The 24268-nt window shown below is 40.1% G+C and overlaps 1 protein-coding gene across 2 annotated transcripts in view; it reads right to left on the reverse strand.

The window, feature by feature from the left end:
* The window catches only part of plxna1a (plexin A1a), a 181745-nt gene that overhangs the window by 66461 nt on the left and 91016 nt on the right, over positions 1 to 24268 (reverse strand). For both annotated transcript variants that reach the window (XM_057363321.1, XM_057363320.1), the window contains exons 4-9: positions 20978 to 21109; positions 10399 to 10499; positions 8908 to 9031; positions 8508 to 8661; positions 8327 to 8426; positions 2676 to 2790 (exon numbers count right to left, since the gene is read on the reverse strand). In XM_057363321.1, coding sequence (XP_057219304.1) covers positions 2676 to 2790; positions 8327 to 8426; positions 8508 to 8661; positions 8908 to 9031; positions 10399 to 10499; positions 20978 to 21109 — 726 coding nt within the window. The remainder of the gene's footprint in view (positions 1 to 2675; positions 2791 to 8326; positions 8427 to 8507; positions 8662 to 8907; positions 9032 to 10398; positions 10500 to 20977; positions 21110 to 24268) is intronic.

Raw genomic sequence — 24268 nt, forward strand, 5'->3', positions numbered from 1 at the left:
ACATACGCACCAGACTGAGGAGACACAATCCTTTGCTTTTCCTGCTATTATCATGGGTGATGTGTCTTTGTTTATAAGAGCAAACGTGAGGCAGAGCATCACTGAATCACAAAGCACCCGCGGGACCATCCAGAGGTTCCTCGGCGATACAACACCCCATGACTTATTTATCAAAACCCTCGTTTGTCTCATCGGAGACGCACACTAATGAGTCTCAAATGAGCGGGGGAACGCAGCCGTAACACCAGTTTCATCATCCTTTAAACAAACTACATTTATTACGCTTATGGACCGCGCGCTTGTATCTCAATGGGGTCGGGTGAGTGAGATGTGAAGGAAAGATACGACGCTGGGCTCCCATGGCGGGTCAACCGCTTTTAGCCAATCCCAGTGGTCTATTTGTGGACAATTGATTATGAGCATGGGAGAATGTAGCAATATTGAAAACAAATGTACAAAAACATAGATTTAAGCTCTTGCGTACTTCTACATAAAATGGTCGGACTAACAAAAGGACAAAATGAGCTAGCGGCCAACAGCTGGATTCTTGAATAACAGCGCTGTTTGTTTGTTTATAAGTATGTTTGTTTATTTCTCCTTGTGGATTCCTCAAGTGTGGCTTACTGAAGCAATTTTCCGCCTGGTCAGATTTAATGTGTTCCTCTGTTTATCCGCTGTCAGGCAAATGTTGATTTATATACATTTGATTTGCAAATGTGACTCATTACGCTCGGTGACTGCACGGTTTGTCTTTCATGTAAACGTGAGGATGTCTGGGTACCTTTTAAGGTAAGCTTGTACGGTGACTAAACTGTAATAACGGCAGTGAGAAAGTCATTCGGAAACATGCGGTGGGAACAGTAGTCACCTTTTTTTGCGAGCTACGTACGGTTGGGGAAGGTTGCAGTCACGTAGCGGGGTCGAAAAATCTAAAATTGAAGGTGATATTTAGGAGGATCGATTGAGAGAAATGCAATATAGTATACATAACTATGTCTTCAGATGTGTACGAAGACCTTACATAATGAAGCTTAGAATGAGCTATTTCTATCTCCATACACCATGGGTCCCCTTACATGGACTTCGTCATTTTGTTTCTACAAACAGACAAACTGCTCTACAGAGTGGATTTGGTAAATATGTTATGCATATTTACAATACAAATCTTGAATTCACATACGCATACACATGCCTTTGGCAAAGAAGTGAAAACGTGACAACATCTTGGTAAACCACCAAACTACAAGCCAAGAGCATCTTCTATGGCGATCGCAAGCGTTGATGCTGATTCAGGAGGACTGAATCTGAATTAATTCTTAAAAAAAAAAAAAATTATGAGAGCCAACGTGTACACGACTCTTTCTTCTGTGGAACACAAAGATATTTTGAGAAATGTGTCAATGGTTCTGTGTTCATACAATGGCAGTCAATGGTGTTCAATGTTGTTTGGCTACTGACGTTCTTCAAAATATCTTCTTTTGTGTTCCGCGGAAGAAAGAAAGTCATACAGGTTTGAAATAACAAGAGGGTGAGTAAATAATTTTTTGGGTGAACTATCCTATTAACTGTAGTTTATATGTCAGGGACTATACAGTATGTTCCGGTGGAACAATGGATTTGTTTAATAAAATAAAGACACTCAAGGCTATTAAGCCTTTAGCCTCGACAATATTCCTAATGTGGCGCGTCCTCTCGTACCTTATTGCTTAAATAAACCGGTTACAACCCGCCGTAACATCCTGAAGTGTTCTCATAATAAGTTCTCGGGAATAAATAAACTACTGAGACTTTGCACATTAGCATTTTCTATCTGTATGTAAATCTTTGCAGATCACTGTGGCTGCACAGCTAAGGTGTAAACAAAATATCAACGTAGGATATCAATATAAACGCAAAGTTAAGCGACACACGGATCATTAAATAAAAACCATTTTTAAAAGTCGAATTCCCTTAAAGAGCTCAGTCATGTCCGCGCACCACAGCTCGGGTACGAGATACGATTTGCACACGACTGGACTGAGCCGGTATTGTCTCGACCAATTAAAATCACTCGCAAATAACACCCTGAGCAAAGCAGAGAAGTGTTTGGTAGCGAACACCAATAAGAGTCTGTGGAAAAGGGTAAACATTTACGTACATCACATTTAAACGTCCCTCTCTACGACAAACGCTCTGTTTAACATCTGCAGAATATGCAAGAAGCCTCCCGGTCGACTTCAAGCGGTTTAAAGATACAACTGCTCCCCCGAGACCACTCCGGCAGTCAAGAATAAGCACGCGGAAGATTGATGCACGTGTTTGCGCGCGCGTCTGTAATCATAACACACTGTACGCGCGTAACGCGGCCTCTCTCGCTCACGAGAAAAAGAGAGAGATGTGATTGATATTGGTTTTTATGCAAATGTAGCATTTGTAAATGTAGAACACGATATGATTTGCATAGTCATTCAGTCAGTGCCGTTTATAAGTGCATTAATCCAGCGCGGCTCTCCTTAGAACAGCTGCTCGCACAAAGCCAGCGCACAGGAACAACAACACTCGCAAATGGGACGTGACCGCCCGTGTGCATGTGTGTCTGTCGGTGATGGGCTGCGAACATGAAAAGCAATTTTCTATGAAATGAAAAAAAGAAGGGGTTTGTGTGCAAATGTATATATTATGTGAGAAAGACTGACCTCAGACACATTGACGCGGCCCTCCTGGAACGAACAGTCATTGGCGTTATGGGTGCACATGTGGCGATATTTGCACCAGTGGCAGGGAAAGGAGCCATTCACACATGACAGACACCTATGGAGAGAAATATGTTTTTACGTTATACAGTATTTAGCATCTTCATACTTATTACTCATACTTGAGGTAAAAGATGCAAACAAACATACGGTAAGTATCAAACAGGGCAAGTAACTTCGTCATTTGGCGTGTTAAGGAGGGGTGTGATAAAACCTTTTTATGCAATTTTGCCTGAAAGATGATAAATTAGAGTCAGATTTATCTCGAGTCATATCTAGGGACCAGTATATTATAGAGAGTAAGGGATGAGATCCTTTGACTTGAAGGCTAAAGCTCCTCCTAGTTGGAAGATTCACAATGGGCTCAGAGCTGAATTAAGAGATTCAGACACTTGAAGGAAGTATGAACACCGCTAAACAGATTTTTTTTGCCTGGCAAATGTTACCCTGACATCACCCAAGAAGCTAGCGAAAAATCCCTACAGTACCAAACTTATAGTAACATGCCAAAACAACCATAAGCATCAACACTCAGAAAGTAAACTAGACATTATCATTTCATAAAATGATAGAATAGTGCTGTCAAATTGATTCATCGATTTCAAAATTAATGTTTGTGTTTATATAATATATGGGTGTGTGGCGTGTATGTATATAAATACACAAACATACATGTACAGTATATCTCTAAGAAATATGAGTATTATAAATGTATATTAATACATAATGTACATTATATTTAAATATACATTTTGTCATTAGTTTTTCAGGAAATGGGAAAAAACTGTGCTTTTTAAATGATTAAATACTGTGTTGTCAACGTTGACAAGCACTTTTTAATACTTTTTAGTGGTTAGATATTTGCAAAACCCAGTGACAAACATAAAGGGTGGGTAATAATAATAATGGCAAAAATAAAATCACGAAGTATGGAGATACAAGGTTTCAGAAGGACAGCAGCAATATATGTATGTTTATATTGTTTAAACAAGCATTATTTAGCAGGTTTTGAAGCAAAATGATTGGAGTAATGCTATGTGTGAAGAGCATTCATTTAACACCATATTCTCATTTTTGACAGAGGTGGCTTTAAGAGGGTTTTGCATCTGAACTCTTCATATACATACGGTATAAATACACACGCCACACATATATATTATACAAACACAAACATTTGTTTTGGAATTGATTAATCACGATTAATGGATTTGACATCACCAAAAAAAATGTCTAAATAAAAATTCATTCAAGAACTACATGAGACAACCTCCAAAGAAACAACGCCTAGAAGTCAAACACTACACCTCACGACTCATTACATCAAGTACACGGATGACTCGATCGTTTAAGACTTTTAACCACTGAGCCCACATCTGACACCTCAAGGTGAACAGCAGACACATCACAAACACCGTTCTGTCAACTTTCAACACTTCACAGACTGAGACAAGGTGTAGGCTGGCTTTGTTACCATGGTTACGCAGGAGGATTTTGTTGCATTTGGCAGCGAAGGACAAGGATGCTGATCTGCACTCTTAGAGTCTCCGAGTTGGATCTTAAAGTCGTTTCAAGGGCTGCGTGGGAGCGTCTTCTCAGGCAATTATATAAGCTTGACAAATATATGAATTTGAATATATGAATTTGGATGTCGGAGCCGATAGCCTAGTGGGCAGTGCTCCGACATGTGGCGCGGTTGCGCATCGGGCGACCCGGGTTCGATTCCCGCCTCGTGGACCTTTCCCGAACACTCCCACTTTGCTTCCTGTCCTCTCTACCGCTAAAAGCTGTACAATTAAAGCCAAAATGGCAAAAAAAACAATCTTAAAAAAAAAAGGAATGAATTTGGATTGGAGTGAGTTGGAAAATGGCAACGGTGCTAAAGTAATCATAAACAGGCAATGTAAATACTGCAAATCAGACTCAATTGTGGAGCTAAAACAAACATCTTATTGTCTAGAATAACATGAATTAAGGAATTGTGCCTAATAAAACCAGGATTATCAATTCTGATCAATGTTAACTTTTTGCAGGTTATCTAATGTTTACGTGGGTTGAAGTCAAATGACCTGTAAAGTACATTTCCAATGATTCAAAATAAAACATTGAATTAAAACAAACCGTCCAAACAAACTCATTTTCTACATCGAAGGACTTTCAAACGGCACAGTCTCGATGTTAAAGTCTACATGAAGTGCCGCTTTAGAATGCTCACTGGGAGCTTCCCGTTACACACGTTTCGAGAAGTGAGCGCTACCGTTTTCCGCCTGTCTGTGCCAAATGTTCAAAGGCTCACGCTTGCGTCCGCTGCTGGCGCGTGATAAAGCTTTCTCCTCAGCATGCTCAGACTACATCACACACAAGAGCTGCTGAATTAACCCACCGGCTGAGCGTGAGGAGCAGAGAGAGTGACTTCCTGAAGGTAGAGGAAGAGAAAGAGTGAAAGACGGAAGAAAAGAAAGCGAGAGAGAACAAAGCTGAAACAGCAGAAGGCAACCGATGAAAAGAACAGTGACGTCCACGGTTGTTCCAGGAGTATTTTTTATGTTATTTCTTATTCAAAACTCTTTATTCATGAGTTTTAGGATGTGAACCAAACAAATCCGCTTTGATAACAACATACTTTTATAATTTACGCATTTAACAGATGACTTTATGAATTCATATATACATATTTTATATTTTGGATTGAACCCATGACGTTTGCTCTGCCTACGCAATGTCCCACCAACTGGGCTACAGGAACAACATTATAAACTTTGATTTACCACGAAAATGTGTTTAAAACTTGAACAAAACAGATATCTTTACTGAGATATCTACTTAATCTGATGGGTTTTTCTGCAGTTCTTTCACATGAATTCCAATGTTAAACTATTTTTTAAAGATGCAATTCCAAGTAACATGGACTGGTGGTTTTAACAGAGGCATTTGCCATCGATTACTGGCCTCCAAGCTAACAGTAGGTCTGCCTTCACAGGTTAAAAGTTATTGTTAAAAATCAATACTCCTATGGAGGAAATGAGGGGGGGTTACTTCTGGAACCCAACTGTTGCATTCTATAGAGAACAACAAAACAGGCAGAGGCTGAGAGAAGGAAAGAGAGAGAAAGCACCAGAGAGGGAGAACGAGAGAGAAAAGAGACAAGAAAGAGATATATATAGAGAGAGAGAGCGAGAGAGAGAGAGAGAGAGAGAGAGAGAGAGGTGCAGGGAAGCATCCGCTAATGAATGTCACATTGGCACACTTTGATCTTGTATTATTTTGATCTTACTTCCTCAAAAGACATCTTCATCACCACTCATCACCCCAAAAGTGCCATGTCATCCACCTCATCGTAAACACTAAGCAAAACAAATGATTCTGTGAATCTCAGTCTGTGAATATTTTAGAGGGCTTTAATTGTGCACCTCTGTAACATTTATCCAACGAGAGTTACACCCTTAAAAAAGGTGCTTCAAAAGGTTCCATAAAGAACCTTTAACGTCTGAAGAACCTTTCTGTTTTAAAAAAGGTTCTTTGTGGCGAAAAAAGGTTCTTCTGATTATAAAAAAGTAAGAAAGAGATGGTTCTTTAAAAAAACCTTTGATTGAATGGTTCTTCGTGGAACCCAAAATGGTTCTTATATAGCATCGCTGTGAAGAACCTTTTAGGCTCGATTCACATTTGGCGTCTAAAATCGCGCGCAAAACGCGAGACGCGCTGCTTTCTCCTTTTTTACAAAGCGCTCCGGCAGTTGCGCACGCAGAGCGTCTGCCGTTGCTAAGCAACCATGGGTCACGATAGCCGTTGAGACGAGGATGTATAAACAAAGGATATTTGGATTATATGCACTGAAAATACCTCGCAATAACTAGATTTAGTTATGCTGTGATCATCTGTGTCTCCATTTTCATTGAGCTTGTCTATATTGGCTGGTTGGTTGTTGTCACATGACCTGCGGTGCGCTTGCGCCTTTCTGAAAAGTTGAGATTTTTTCATCTTGATGCGGCGCCGGCGCCTGAAAAAAAGAGCGCATCGCCCCCTATTTCTGCGCGGCTGCCGTGCGTCTACATTTAAAATAATGAATATGCGCGCGCAAAATACACGAAATGTGACTCCGGCCTTAAGCACCTTTATTGAGTGTAATCAGTTGTTTTTAAACCAAAACAGTCATAATGTATTTACACAGCTATAAACAGGCTGTTTTGCTACTGTCCCTTTAAGACTCTTACACTTAATGTCGCTGCATTCCCATCTGATTTGATTTCAAATTAAACTACGCTTTTTTTAAAAAACTTTTTACACCCTCAAAATGGACCTCCCACTCCGTCTAGGCCCGCATCGTACTTCTGACATATGTCCATCTCTTGCCTCCAAGCGCTCAACAGTCGACAAAGATGCTCACGAGACAATCAGCTCCACAAACTTACTGCACGGTGCCGACCCTGAGGCTCCAACACACTCGCACACACTGAGAACTGACATCTTTCAAGGAGCGTGTGCGACCTGTGCCACACGCACGGGCTCCTTTCATATTAAAATGCACGTGCTTTTGTCAACCTTTCAGCCTCGCCAGCTCTTTATCGCTCAACAAAAGCCACCATCTCTCTCCGTCTCTTTGCCGTCATTCCCCTCTACATTCGGCGTGCTCCTCTCGTTAAATATGCATCGGGCCCCTCGCATGCTCGATTAAGCGTCCCCGCCCCGTCTCATGCTAAACTCTAATATTGTTACGCCGCATGTAAGTAGCTAGCAGTGTAAATTGCTGTGCCAAGCAGGCAGCCCTTTCCAACACACACACACACCAATAGAGACATCACAAGGGCCTGACTCACACATACAAATGCTCAAAACCATGTGACTGTACACAAGGAGCACCAGGTGAGCACTTCATAGCGTGCACCATAAGATATAATGGTCGGGATGCTAATGGGACATACGGTGACATGCTTATGTAAAGAGCCCACAGCGTGACCTCATAAACAAGAGACACTAGAACATCTGGAGTCGATCCCGTCTGGACTTCAACCTGACGTCTATACGGCGAGGTAGAAGAGAGAGACTAAAAGTAACACTCATGCGTGTTCATGAAGACAGGAATGACCTCATCAAATACGTTTCATATGTTTTTACTTTTTTACTTGATGTTTAAAAAACTTGACATTTGAGTCATTAAATCAAAACTTTGGATAAAAATGAAGCCAATATGAATTTAACGATTATATTTCTGCTTTTTCATAATCTTAGATATTTTTATTGGGCACTGACGTGGGAACAGAAGCTAAATATAGAAATAGGAAAAGAGGAAAAGAGGACATAGATAGAGTGAAGAGGAGGAGAGAGAGCGAGAGAAGGGGGATTATAACTCATGAGCAGTAAAACTGGATAGCTGAAGTCAGGGATTCTCATATTCGTTAATGAAATGACATTAAAAGTCTGATCTCATCTCTGAGCTCATCGAAAAACTGCCAACGGGACACAAAAATAACATTCCTCCCTCGCTTTGAAGCAGTAAACACACACAGGGATGACACACGCCCATGTAACCAAATTTCAACTTCGAAAGTTGTCTGACGTCTGGCGACAGCCGCTGCCTTGAGAATTTGTTGACTTACGACTGATGGACGCTGCAGTTGTAGAAAACAAAATCCACGCTGGAAAACTTCTTCCCCGTCTCTTTGGATTTCAGATGGAGCTTCACCACCCGCTTGTCACCTGCCAGCAGACACACTGTGAGCTTCAGCGGTCTTTAACAAGCTCGAAGAAGGGTTTCAGAAGAGCGTGCGAGTGTCTTACCCTGGTTACGTGTGATGGGAGCGATCTCCCGTGCCGAGGGGGACAGACAGTAGATGCGTCCGCCCATAATGTGCCCCTCTGTTTCAGTGTAGTCCTCAAATGAGCAGTTAACACCAGCAGCAAGATTGGGAACGTTTTGGGCCTGAAGAACAAGCTGTAGGAAGAACGGACACAAAGATAGTCACAGAGTTGGAAATAAACAAAGACAGAATCAGAGACAACACAGTGCCGGAAAAGCATAGCGAAGAAAGATATAAGGACGAAAAGACAGAAACACATACAAAAGGAAAAAGATACAGAACTGTTTTGGATATGTCCGAAAGATGGCAAACGGATATTGCACGACCATAAAACATCACAGAGGTGTGAAAAACAAATACCAGAATGATGCAAAACTCACCTGAACTTCAGACATGGTGACTGAAATATTGTTGGGCTGCACAGATAGCCGGACGCACTGCTCCGGACGGGAAGCAAAACGCAGAGGCTCATCTGCTCGCTCACAGCGGTCCTTACGAGCACAACTGCGCACACACACAAACAGAAATAATGCTCACTGTTTCAAAGAAATTTCAAAGAAAATTCACCAAGAAAGTACAGTTTATTAGTGGGATTTTTTGTTTTTGTCCATGGTGTGCAAGAGCGAGAGTGTAGCTTTGTGGTTTGACATATGAGGACTTATTATAAGAACTCAACATCCTGATAACATAGTGTGTTTTTAGGTTGGCTTTCAGGTTTAAGTGCACAAGCCCTAAATTATGAGGACATCCCAGCCCTACCAACATTCACATGGCAAAATAAACATACTTACAGATTTTCTATTAAATATATACATTACATATACATATGAAGAGTTTGGTTCCAAAATGAGAGAACAATCAAAAAATCGTGTTTTCTATGATGTTATGATCTTTTTATTGTGTTAGTTAGCTGTATTTTTTGTTATTATGGCCTAAATCAAAACAAACCAACTGCGGTTTGATTGATATTAATTGGAATGCACGATGAAAAATGATTTTTGAAAAGTTTATCTTATTTTGGAACCAAACTCTTCATATACATATTACATATTTACATATATCTCTATTAAAAATAACACAAAGTTTTCTGGCAGGATTCAGCTTAAGGGGTGGGGTTGGGTATAGAAATATCATTAGATCTGTAAAAAAATATATATATTATCACGATGGAAAATCCTCATGATGAGAGCAAGGGTGACTGTGTGACGGCACAAGTGTGTGAAAGTGTGTAGAGGTTTATCCGAATGCCCCCACAAGGAAAAATCTGATTCACCTACATGTACATTGATTATCAAACATTATAAAATGGTTAATTCTGGTGCTTGATTCTGATTGGTTGTGCCGTGTTCTAAGCCGAGTAAAATTCCCCAAAACATACAGCTGACCACATTACAGCATCACTGCACCACGGTTTTTGCGCCCGTGTTGCTTGGCAACCGTTGCTTGTTGTTTCTGAGGAACTACATAGTTTGGTGGAACAATAATATATGTTTTTAAATATCATAACAGTATATTTGCTGTGTTTTATGAAACCATGTTATATATACAGTATGGAATAACCATTTTATAAAAGCAATATGCCCAATAAAACTTCGGTTTACAGTGATTTTATAACAGCTAGGGGTGGTCCCCAAACATTGTGCATCTTAGCTGTTATAACCCATAGCTTCTTGGGGCTTATTGCTTGATACTAAATGATGCTTAAATGGAAATGCATTTGGTTTAGGGCTATGATGAGGGTTAGAGGACACAATACACTTTCTATAAAGTCATATTATGTCTTTGGCAAGTTCCCACAGTGCATAGAAACCTAATGTGTGTGCGCGTGTGAGAGACAGAGAGAGCAATCAGCTATGGGTTGAGATACTCACACACTGTGCAGGACACACCAGCCGCAGTGGGGGTCACCAGAAGCGAGACACTCACTACAGCTGCTGTACTGCTCACAGTTCTCCACCGGCACCCGGGTCACCTGCACACAGACAGACAGACAGACAGGTCAGAGCAGGAAGACATGCAATGATCAACCTGCTGGAGCTTTTTTAAGTGTTGTGCGAAATCTGCAGGGCGCCACAGTGACCAACACAGTCAATTCAATCATACGATGCAGTGCTGACAACACAGCGGACTAAGACATTCAAATGTCAAATTTGCATAATTTACTTAACGCATCACACACTTTGTATTGGGTAAAACTTCTATTCAAGTGCTCTTACTGTTTACATTGGTCGTAAACCCCAGACTGTACTGGAATCAGTCACTGTGTTTATAGGATGCGGATGTGCTGTAGGACCAAAAAACGTGATGTGTGACGACAGCGCTAATGCAATGCTCAGTTGGTCCGGGCGGGAGAGTTCACCAATTTAGCCGGTTTGCCAATCAGACGGGCGAGCATCACATCCTACCTCTGCTCTTTGTTTTAACGTCAGGGCCGGTGACTATTATACAGCATCCGTCGTTACGGAGAGGGAGAGCAATCATCCCTCGCTATTTAAACAGCTGAAAGAGAAACCATTCATCTCCCTACAAGAGGAGGAGGTGGAGAAGCACAGGGTGTATTAAATATAAATAACATCTGCAAACGAGGCACGAGGCATTTGGGTCACAATGAAAAGCATCTCAATCAGGGAGCGCGCGAGGGAGAGAAAGAGAAGCCGGGGTTTTGTTGATGTAATTGAGGATAGTGTGTTTTCATTATTCGGCGTGGGGCTTGAAGGAACCCGCCGCATATAATTGCGCCATCTGTGCAATTTGGGCTAAAAATTGGTCATGCACTAAAGGTGCCCGTGATGATCGATGGGTTATTTTTTCGTCCTCAAAACAAACGAGCACCTCGGATAGCGAGCGCACGCGCGCCAAATGAATAAGGCCGTTCTTCTGGCCTTCCAAAATGACACGGCCTAATTTAGAAAGAGCAAACTTTCTCCACGAGAAAGCCTTTGCTTTTCTTTACCGCCCCCCTTCCGAGCCCGTTCATCTATCTTCCATTTGGCCACGTACAAAGGAAGAAATGGCGGATGAAATCATAGATCATGGCCAGGAAGCCAGACACAGCCAGGAGGGAGAGGCTGAATGAAAGAAAAGAATGAGAGAAAAAGAAAGAGATCATGGAGCCAAAATCATTTGCTGGTCATCTTTTGGTACATCATGACAGAACTTGTTGCGCCAGAGACGTATTAAGTGTAGTACAAATCTAATATAGGTTTAAAAGAACGCTGGCCACATTAAACATCAATTATGTATAGCTATCAGACTGATGGAAAGCCCAGTGGATGTGTGTCCACTGGTTAAGTTGAAGAGGGGTGATGGGGTCACCGCTTTTTACCTTGACAACCCCGACACGGTGTCCGTTATACAGAACACCCCGGGATACAACACCTGCAGGGATTCACCCGTAACGCCAAACCATGAGCTTCTAGTTAGCTTATCATGCAAAGAATAAGCTTCATTACAATGTCACTATCTTACTATATCAAATGAATAGTTTCACCTCTTCACAAGAAGATCAGACCTTCAGACGGTGTCTGTATTCTTTTGATGTCCCATTAATTGGTTCACATCTGGCACACATTACATCCAGACCGCACACACCTTATTCAGGGTAAACATCATTTTAAAGAAAACAAGGCAGTACTGTCTGTTCAATATCATTTTTAGACATATTGAAGAGACCGTATTGGAATGTTTTTAACCAGGGGGCCTGGGCTCACTAGGAAGCCTCAACAAACTTCCAAGGGGACCTCAAGATGACCTAAAATTGCAGAAAGTGCTGAACGTGTAATTTTTCCTGTGTGTATATATTTATATATATATAAAACTGTATCCCTGTGTATACATTACCTTTCAAAAGGGAGCCTCGACAAACTTCCAAGGGGGTCTCAAAATGACTAAAAATTAATTAAAATGTCGGGGACCGTGTGGACATGTAGCACAACAACGCTTTGGGCAAACTGAGCTCAAGTTCCCAACTAATGGTCCTTTTCCAATCACACTGCCCTCTCCTCTCAAAAATAAAGGCCAAAAATATATTTTAAAAATCTATTAAAAAAATAAAAGCATTATTATAGTTAAAACACGTTGCCCTGATTTCACAGACAAGGCTTAAGGCTAGTCCCAGACTAAAATGAATTTTGAGCTGTCTTAACTGAATATAACTTGCCCTGACATATCTTAAAATATGCCAGGGTCATTGTTTTGACTCAAGATGCACATCAGTAATGTTTTTTTAAGACATTTTAATAAAAGCGACTTAAACAGGCAAAATAAACTAAGGCGTAGTCCTAGCTTAGGCTAACCCTCGTCTATTAAACCTATAAAGCAGAATATTTGTGACCCCGCCTTTGAAAACCAGGCTTAAGTCAAAGCCAGACTTTAAGCCTCTGATATAAGCATCAAAGTTTGATTTCAGTCATTTACAGTCATCACTACGATTTCAATCTTTGACATGGCCTTACTCAGTCAATATTAAAGATATCACTGTTTAATTTTCACAGAATGTACAATGCAATATACAGTATATGATGGTTTTATGGAGAAAACCGTGAATCACAAAGAAATCACTTCAGGTGGGTTTTCAAAGACAGGATTACACTGCTTCGTATTTGGTTGTTTTTATAAAGAAAATACATCTTTATAGTTGAGCCAAGTATATTATAATATATTACATAATTGTGAGAGGGGGGCTTCAAATATTGTGGCTGGGAAAAGGTTAAGATCCACTTCTGTATTTTATCACTTATAGCATTAAAGGGTTAGTTCACCCAGAAATGAAAATCCTGTCATCATTTACTCACCCCTCAGTTCTTTTTAACCTGTATGGCTTTCTTTCTTCTGCAGAACACAAAAGAAGATATTTTGAAGAATGATGATGATAACCTAACAACGGCGGTACCCATTGACTTGCATTGGTTTTGTGTCTGCACAATAGAAATGAATGGGTACCGCAGTTGTTCGGACACCAGCATTGTGTTCTGCAGAAGAAAGAAAGTCGTGCATGTTTGAAATGACAAGACAGTGAGTAAATGATGACAAAACATTAATTTTTGGGTGAACTATCCCTTTGAAGATGGCACCTTAACAAAGGTCCTTTCCTTCCTAATCTTTCCCTATTAATCCCCTGTCCCCTCTCCACTGTAGTTATAAAAAAAAGCATTAAGCCCAAAATATATTGTTTTTATTTGATCAGACATACTGTACAAAGCACCGACTGTGATTCAGTCAAGTATAATTAACAGTACGTCTAATAACAGCGGTGCCACGATTTAGACTCTGCCCACTCCAGACAAACCGTACGTGTCTCCCGCCATCATCTGTCAACAGCTCAGACACAAATATAATCAACAGCTCATACTTTAAGATCCATTTTGCTTGCATACTTATTGCTCTATAATTACTTTAAATTGTAGCTTTTGTCGTGGTTATATAAAGCAGCTGCCTGTTTCAATGATAAACAACTAATAAAACATAATTAACGTTTGGCATTCCACGCGCATAATTTTTGCTTCCATACCCTTCCCTTTATTTTACCTCCAGTAAACGTCTGTCAGACATGAATTCATATCGGATATTCCTTGTTCCTCACAGCGTGCATGTGCGAGCAGAAATGGCCTTCGATGTGCAGCGGAGAGAAACAAGTGCTATTGAACGCAAATGCACAGTGCTACATGTCTCCAGTAAGCTCAATAAACCTCTCGCTTTATCAATACCAGCACACCTTCAAGGATTTGTGTGTGTGCCCGTGGATGTGGATTTTATGCAAGCTCTATAGATATCACCATGGCAACATCTGGGATCTGGAACGGCTCGCTTGGTCATTGTGTCACGTCTGGATGATATCCTTGGTAAAAATCAGGGCGAGAAGGGAAAAAGGAACGAAAAATTCATCCGTGAGGAAAGACAAAATGGAAAGAAAACTATGAATGGATGAGGGCGGTAAATGGCCTCGTTCAGCCGTGAAGCGACAATGTGATTGCGTAAGAATTTTAGTATAGAGTTAGAGCTGAAAGTGTTCTTTCCCGGTATCCTCCTTGCGGATACATTTCCAGTTAAAAGTTTGGACAGACCTACAAATTATAAAACAGGAAAATCAATTCAATTCATGTGGGCCAGGACACAGTCTTGTTATGAATCATAAAGGTTCTTTGTTTATATACTCTGTGCCTACTTTGAAATCTACATTTTTAAGGTGATCTCAATCTTTTGGCAGTAAAGTGTGGCCAAACTTTTGATTGGTAGCCTATACAATACATCGGTCCACCACCTCAACATGCACACACAGAGAGAGAGAGAGAGAGAGAGAGAGAGAGAGAGAGAGAGAGAGAGAGAGAGAGAAGAGAGAGAGAGAGAGAGAGATGAAGAGCTGGCACTTTCTTCTTCCGTCTTGTCACGTTGCCTATATTAAGACGTCCGCCACACAAATCAGATTACAGCCAGCTGATACTTCCTCTGATAGAACAGTACATAAGAACAGTGACCTTCACAGCGAGAGAGGGAGAAAAAGAAAGACAGAAAGAGAGAGAGCAGTGTAGAGTTTCCTCACTCCACCGAGTTGGAGCTATGTGAAGAAACAATACAAGCACTGTCAGTATACTGTATCTATCTATCTATATAGCTGTAATACAAATATGATGGACAAATGTGCTTAAATGTCAAGAAACGACTTAACAATACAAAACGTCTTAATAATCTTTAAGAAAAATGATGTTTATACTTTCTTGGTACTTTTAAGGTGATGTTACCTAGACATGGGTGTTCTTGAGAGGTTTCGTGAGATTCACTCAAAAAGCGTGCGGTATGCAAGAAAACCCTCCATCTCTTCAAACTACATAAGCAATATACAAAACTGACAAATCCATAGATGGATTTTGTTTTCCTAGAAATTCCTTCAAGCTTAAGATAAATGTTGTAAAACTTTATCGTCCGAGCGGAAGCGAGCGCCGTTTAAATCAAGCTACCGCTAATCGAACTTTCTTCCCGCTTAGCATGGGACAGTTTTATGTGTTCGCGCGGAGCGGAGCGGAGAGACACCGGGCCTATCAGCAACTTTTAATTAAGTGGGTGTGAATATGGGAAATGGAAAATTGTTCTGTCAACCCGATGAAATTGAGTTTTTGATGTTTTGAGGCACAACACAGGCCTCCGCGCCTGGTTTCTATTATCCAATGAAGAGATACAAATGAGGAAAAACATGAAAGGCGTGACATACATCGCATCTCCCCCCACATCTGTGAAAAACGAGAGAAATAACAGCAATATCTCTGAACATTACTGTCTTGCTCTCCGGTCTAATGCCGTGCCATATCTCCTTGAGCCTGAGGTACGGAAGCCCACATATTAAAATTGCGGGGCGGATCGGAACGCCGGATTACGGTGTGATTGTGTTTAAGGGTTGTCTCGAAAATTTCTGTTTGGTGGATTGGAAATAAGGGAACAATAACATCTCTCGTTCTTTTATGAGAGAACGCCGTGGGTTTTTTTTATACAGCTCGTCCACCCCCGCAAGCATTATAAAACCTGAAAAAAATCGCGCGACTGAGACTAAAGCTGCGACGGCACCTTGTTAGCCGGCGCTGTTGACAAGAAAGATGCCGAGATGCCTCCGATTACGATAAACAGGGAAAAAAGTGAATGCGAGGAAAGAAAAATGAATGAAAGACAGCTTCAAGGAAGCCGGAGTGATCCAATCACAATCTATCTACTACGACTGCTGTCGGTTTTCAAAGAGAGAGTGACAGAGAGAGAGAGAGAGAGAGAAGAGTAGCTTCTATTTGAAAGAAAATGACCCCTAGGCCAACTCTCCCATTGACTCCTTCCTCCACCAGAGGAGGAGCACTTAAAAGAGAGGACAGAAAGAAAAGATAGATGAAGGAAAGAAGACCGAACAAATTGCTTCAAACCAATTAATTTCCACTTCTCTCTTTCTACTCGCTCCTCTGGGTGTTTGGGTGCAGCGGCTGGAGATGGAGATGGAGAGAGAGAGCGCTGTGACACTCATTCACCTCGCGCTGTAGGTCCAAACCCACTCGAGCATCACCAGCAGAATAAAACACGGCAGGTGCACGGAATTAACCAGCATGCATTTCCACTGGACGCACTTTTTACGACAAAATAACTTTTGTAATGTGATGTATTTCAGGGTAAATCGAGAATATATAACTGGGAATAATTTGGAGGGGACTCGAATTCAACAATTGGGAAAACTGGTTTATGATGCTATTACTCACACTTTAGAGTATTACACTCCACGCTTTCTGCAACAAACGTGACTGATACTTCACATCACAAAAGGGTTTTGTTTGCCTGTGAATGATGTCCTACAGATGTACATTGCAGGAGGGACTTTTGACAGAACCAGGCATAACAGAAACAGGTGTTGGGATTATTTGACTTGGGCAAGAAAACAACCACCTATCGAAAACCAAGAAAACCCTAGTAATTGTAAATTTCCTTAGCGACGAGAGTAATACCCTAACAACCACACAAAAACAAGCACCATCATCATTTCCTGTTCAAGGTAAACCATAAATCAATAAAAAAAGATATCTAGGAATTTTACTACAGTTCGTAGTTAATACTAAAGTAGTTTACAGTAAATACTAAAGCAGATTACTATATACTAACCCTTATGAAAATTACCCATGTTTTTGTGGTAAAAGTGTACTTTTTGGTGTACTGATTGGTTTTACTAACCATGTTTTTTTACTGTGGTAAAACCACGTTTAATTTTTTTAAAACTGTTTTTACTACAGTTTATCAACTTACAGTATTTAATACTACAAAATACTGTAGTAAACATTAAAGTTGTTCCATCTGTATAAATTACTTAGAATATTGGAATATATACTTGGATATTTGGAAGAATGTTGGCAATCTTCAGTTCTGGGCCACCATTGACTACCATGGTAGGAACAATTAAAATGGTAGTCAAAGGTGCCCCAGAACTGTTTGCTTTCCTATATTCTCAAAAATATCTCATTTTGTGTTCAACAGAACTCTACCATGGTAGTCAATGATGTACCAGAACTGTCAGTTGCTAACATTCTTCCAACCATCTTTGTGTTCAACAGAACAAAGAAATGTATAAAGGTTTGGAAAAACTGTAGATGGTGAGTAAATGAAAACAGAATTTTCGTTTTTGGGTGAACTATCCCTTTAACAATGTATAGTAATGTCTAGTCTAGTAATGTACTAGAGTACTGTATACTACATGTTTTATGTGGGAAATGAACCTAGATGAACCACATTTAGATTTCTTGCTTTTCTGTTGACACTGAATCCTTCTGTATATCTGTCTGTCTGTCTGTCTGTCTGTCTGTCGTCCTTCCAAAGGCAATAATCCAAACCTCAGGGTATTACATTCTCACCCACACGCTGACCACAGCAACACGACTCTCATCTCCATTACAATGACACTCATCTTCCAGAGACACGTACATTATGAGAGAAAGACAGAGGGAGTTCATCTCCCTGTGTGACCATCGTGCTTCCTGTACGTAAAGCACTTCCTCCCTCTCATTTGTGTAACAGTTTAATATTTCTTTCCTCTATAAAATCTTTGCTCTCTAACAAAGCCATTTACAGCCTCGCTTAAATCAATATTAGTCCGAGCACCGAGCGAATACACGGGGAGGAGCAAGCGGCTCCATTTAAAGAGCGTTACCCTAACATTCCTCTCCGGTAAGTTAATGTGTTGAGAGGTTATCAAACCTGGCCTCTCAACATGCAATCTACACAGCGCGGCGCTCATACAAAACCCATCTATACCAACTACAGAACATCTTCTCTCAAAAGACACGGATACATTAAAACAATTATCTCCAATCGCTGATGGATCAGAGAGTTAAGGCGGCTGAGATGTTTTTTGTATGTGTGAGCAGGTGTGTGTGTGTGTGGTTGGTTGGTTTGGGAACCATTATGTTGAATTAATTCACAGGGGAGGCAGTGTAACCGTTGCATTGAGTATTAAAGCACTAGTGTAGTTCTTGGAGCTTAAGGTCAGGGTGCGGCTGAAGGTCAAAGGTCGAGCTTGGTTTGTAAATTAGAGTGTGACAAAGGGTTAGCTCCCTTAAGACCGGATGTTTTCTCGCTGTATGTTGATTTGAACTGGGAGCTGGTGCACATGCCTCTTGGGAGGGTTTGATTCTGTGTAACCAAAAAAAATCGAAATAGCAGGAAAAACGTTACAGAAATATTAGATAGTTCACACAACATAAAATGAAACGTCATCTGTTACTCACCCTCTTGTCATTTCAAACCTCTATGAGGTTCTTAGCAAGAACACAAAAGAAGATATTTTGAAGAATGTTGGTAACTGAACAACAGTGGTACCCAATCACTTTTGTGTGTGTGTGTGTGTGTGTGTGTGTGTGTGTGTGTGTGTGTGTGTGTGTGTGTGTGTGTGTGTGTGTGTGTGTGTGTGTGTGTGTGTGTGTGTGTTGTATTATCATTTACTTGTTTTATGTAAAGTGCCTTGAGAATCTACTTTAAAGGCGCTATATAAAAATAAAGTTATTATTATTATATTATTGTATTAGAAACAAAACCAGTCCAAGTCAATGGGTACCGCCGTTGTTCGATTACTGACATTCTTCAAAATATCTTACAATTAGTTGTATGTTCTTCTGGATAAAATTAAGTTACACCTATTCATAATTTCATGCTATGCAGTCAAGTTCTCAGTGAGGAGACTACATGTTTTACTTAAGTAAAATGAAAAAAATAATCCAGTATTTATATTGGTATTTAATTGAGTAAACTGTAGTACTATAGTGTTTTCACCCTTACTATAGTAAATATTTAAGTATACTACTATGTATACTACAGTTTATCAATTCACTATAGTTAATATCACAAAATACTGTGGTATACATTAACAAAGTTGTATGCATTGTAATTTACTTCAGTATAATACAATTTACTATAGTAAGTATTGAAGTATGCGTTGTTTTAAACACAAAAGAAGATATTTAGAATAATGTAGGGAACCAAACCTTTCTGGGGCACCATTGACTACCAGTTTCGTTTCCTACTATGGAAGTAAATGGTGCCCCAGAACTGTTCAGTTACCAACATTCTTCCAAATATTTTCTCTTGTGTTCAGTGAAACAATAAAATGTATACAGGTTCGAGTAAACGTGGACAGAATTTTCATTTTTGGGTGTACTGTCTCTTTAATACCAGCAAAGGTGCACAACCACCAAACTCTATTAAAATGAACAGGATTTTACAGCAAAACCAACTAGGTCAAGGAACAAATTTGTTGCATTACAATAACGAGAATTGGGATGTACTTGAATGTCATGAAAATAACGTGTGGCACTTTATTTGCGCTCTCATCTGGCTTTATCATGAATACCTCAGGGTGGCAGGGCAGACTGCGGTCAGAGAGCGACGCTCAGCTCCCGTCAGCGAGAACCCAACTGTGTGCCATCAACATGAACTTCCATGAAGGTCTATTTTCCCCACGCACCCCCAGCCTTATCTCGCCTCTAAAAGCTGTCTGTAATTTCTCTCGGCAGAAACATCTGAACATAACGTGCTAAATTATTCAGATGTTTGCAGCGATTCTGTCACATTTATTCTCTCTTAATCTCTGACATTAAAAGGCAGAATAAACGCCGTGGGTTGGGATTTAAGGCCCGTCTGGGCTCCGATGCGACGCTCTAATCACAGGCGGCGAGCGGGGTTATGGTGATGAAGGAAATGCCCTTTAATGAGAGGAAGACAGGAAGCACTCCAATCAGCCCTCAGTGAGGAGAACATGAGAGGCGAGAGGAAAACAAAGGAAGGAGCGAGATGGAAGGAGAAAAAGAGGAGGAATTCTCAAGCTCTCCGTCTCAGTGAAAGGAGGGGGGGTCGGATGGGGTCTGGACGCTTTCTTTTCCATCAGAAAAGATCAGAGAGGCCCTTCCTCAATTTTCTCTGATAAGTGGTGAATTACCAGAGGCGCCGTGCATGCGTGTGTGTGCATGTGGACGTGTGGAAAAGTGGGAAGGGGGCTGACACACAGTGTCGAATATCACATGCAGGCAATCATGAGGGGCTCTGCATCTCTTTTCTCTTTCACACACACGGAATAAAAAGAAGGATGTGGAAAAATGCATGCCAACAGATTTCTCATCTATTTTGGCACATCTGAGTAAAATGTTCTATATTCAGACAAAGTATAAGAATGAGTAGGCGTCCAAACACAGGAAAAATGAGCAATTTCTGTTTTTAAAGTTAATATTCTGGGTTAAATGCAATTGTAATGTCACACAAAATAATGAAAATAAAATAACACAAAGGATTTAAGGACCAGGGGTCTTTCATTCATTGTGTGTTTTCTTCCGAGTCTATGGGGATAGCCAGGTGCATGACCAAACCACTTGTCTGTGGGTCCCTCAGAACATTCTAGGCAAATAAAACACAGCGACTATCAAAGCCAAAATAGTATAATCCCCAAAGTCTCACCTCTTTATCTGTGAGCGTGTAGATATATTGATGGTCAGGGCTGAAAAGCATGTCCCTCAAAATTGGGTTCCCTTCGCTCACCGCCACGTTCTCATATAGAAGTGCAGGCTGGGTAATGGAGTTCACCAGGAGCTGGAACACACACAGTAAATACAGGTTTAATTTTCAAGTAAAACATGTTTACCACAAGACACCAGACGTCAAGTTGGAAGACCTGCGGATGACAAAAATAAATTGTAAACCAGAGAGCAGTACTATACGGTTTATTAGGTTAACACTTTCGTGTGTTTTTCCCATTATCGCCGGACGATAATTCCCATTATCCCGTTATGTAAAACATAACCTACAAAACACAGTTTGACCACCCCAGTCTGGTACAGCCTGGCTGATTGATTCAGGAGACTTATGAGAGCCACATAACATAACGGATTGAAGTTTTGTTGCCAACAGATACACAATACACTGCGTATGATTCATGAGTTTGAAATTGAGGCAGAACCATTTCAGCTCCTGTTATAGAAGGGTGAATGCATTCTCAACCATCCACCAAAGTCTATAGTTCCAGAACACAATGATTTCCTCTGGGGCTCCATGTTGTGTTCACGCTGCAACATCAAAGCGGTCACTACCTTCTACACAATACCAAAAACAACCATTTAAAAGTTGCTTAAGTGATTTACTTTTTAAAATGTGTCATTTTTGTTTACATGACACAGACAACCACGGTTATCTTAAAGATACCACTAAAATATCCTAAAATTTCACTTGTCTTTGTGACACCACTAGGAGCAAAGATAGTGTGCAGTTATTTCTGCTTAGAGGGTGTGGTTTTCAAAAGAGGGGGCGTGTCTAATTTAATAAATGCAATAAATTAATAAATGGTTTCATTACTTAGTATTTCTGTTTTCCAGGACAACTATCTAAACATTCTTGAATCAAGATACATTTAGAGTACTTTTACTTCTTTTTTAACAAAAAAAAAAAACAAGACTTATTATCTTCGGTCATTTTGTTTATGCAAATATGACATTTACTTGAAGCAAAATGACATACGATGTTTAGTTTCTATATAAAAATAAATGTCAGTGTATGCTTAAAACAAGCAAAAATATCTGCAAATGGGGTAGGAAAAATAAACGTGTAAAAAAATGTATTTTTCTCACCCAATTGGCAGATATTTTTTCTTGTTTTAAGCAGAAACTCGCTTAATTTGGATAATTCTCTTTAAAAAACAGACGTAATATCTTAAGTGCATTTCTCTGGTAAATGTCTCGTGATTTAAGAATTTTAGGATATTTGTACTTGAAAAAAGGACAAAAATAATAAGAAATTCTTCTTCGGCAGTGTAATATCACACAGATCACAGCTTTAAAGGGACAGTTCCCCCCGCAAAAGAAATCCGGTCATTATTTAATCACCCTCGAGTTGTTCGAAATCTGTCTTAATTACTTTGTTCTGATGAACTCAGAGAACGATATTTAGAAGAATACTTGTAATCAACCAGTTCTTGGCCACCATTGACTACCATACAGTAGTAGGAAAAACGACAATGGTAATCAAAAGTGCCCCAGAACTGTTTGCTTTCCTACATTCTTCAAAATATCTTCTTTTGTGTTCAACAGAACAAATACATTTTCCTACTATGGTAGTCAACGGTGGCCAAGAACTGTTTGGTTACAAGCATTTTTCCAAATATCTTTCTCTGTGTTCATCAGAACAAAAAATGATGCAGATTTCGAACAACTCGAAGGTGAGTAAATGATGACAGAATATAATTTTTTGAGTGAACTTTAGCTTTGACGCTGATGCTGGAACGCCACTTCACTGCTGCTAAAAAATGGACCTTGGTCAATAATAAGAGCAGCCTTACCGACCTCAGTTTGGCCCACCATAACATTGGCCAGGAACCCCATCCCCCTCTCTATCCATATTGATGCAGGGTCAGGGGAGTGTGACCCCCGCATCCCTTCACGTTTCAGGGCCTAATGATGTGCTCGGGTTCTGGTGCTGTGTCCCGCTGATTAATGACCGTCCCCTTCTCAGAGCGTCATGGGAGCACATTACCTGGGCCCTCTGACACCACCCTACCACTAATGAAGAGAGAGCCTGAAGCGCTAGACTACACCAGAGTAAACCAGCAGAACCAGCCGACCCACTTATGAAAGCCAGTTATACTGTTTGGTTTCCTCGCAAAGCTTCAAATCACGTAGCGAAAGAGTTGCACAAACTTTTGAGTCGCCCACACCTGGGACTAGACAGCTTGGCCTATTTGGGTCAAACATCGCAGGCGGATCAAGGGACCTAAAATTACATCGAACATCTGAAAATAGAAGTAGCGGAGAACTTAATCAGCAGTTCTGTAACTAAAACCTGAAGCTGTGCGATGTGACACATATACAGGGGAAATAAAATAAACAAAAGGCACATGGGTTATATCCTTCCCAAGGGTAGCCCTGCACCAGCCGTTCATAAGATCTTACTAGCTGTGCTATTTACGAAGTTCGTACCTACATTGAAACTTAATTAGGTTGCACTTTTTGTTCTTAAGATGAGACTTGAGGCACAAAAGCATGTGAAGCGCAGTTGCATGATATGCTCATCTTCAGTCATAAACAGACTTCAAATTTGGAAACAAAAGACAAATCGGGAAACTTGAAGTGGTTGCATTTCAGTTTATAGCGTTATAGTTTCAAACTTCCATCGCCTCCTGTAAATAAAATCGGTTTTAATGAAATGCACAACGTAATTGTGAAATATAATAAAAAGTATTAATAAATTTGCATATGTAGATAATAAGGCTGTCAATCGAATTAATCGCTTTCAGAATAAAAGTTTGTGTTTATATAATATATGTCCGTGTACTGTGAATATTAATTTTGTATTTAAAAAACAAACAAAGACATACACATACATGTATTATTTTTACCAATAGTTAGATGTATTTATTTATATTGACCAATAATTGGAAATATAAATAAACATGTATTGTTATATTTTTTAAATATATGCATGTGTGTGAATATAAAATTAATACGCAGAGTACACAGACATATATTATGTAAACACAAACTCTTATTCTGAATGCAATTGATGGCGATTAATCGTTTAACAACCCTAGTAGATAACAAGTTAACCTTTTAACTAAGTTTAATGGTTGACGCCGACATATTCAGTATTACATCATAAATATGCAGTGTGCTCAAGTTGTAACTTAAGCCCGACAGATGATAGAGAATGATGAGATTGCAAAGCAGTCTGGGAGTTGGAGTCTGTCGTCCTCTCCATCACTTC

Source organism: Triplophysa rosa, linkage group LG21 (assembly GCF_024868665.1).
Source record: "Triplophysa rosa linkage group LG21, Trosa_1v2, whole genome shotgun sequence".
NCBI classification, from domain to species: Eukaryota; Metazoa; Chordata; class Actinopteri; order Cypriniformes; family Nemacheilidae; genus Triplophysa; species Triplophysa rosa.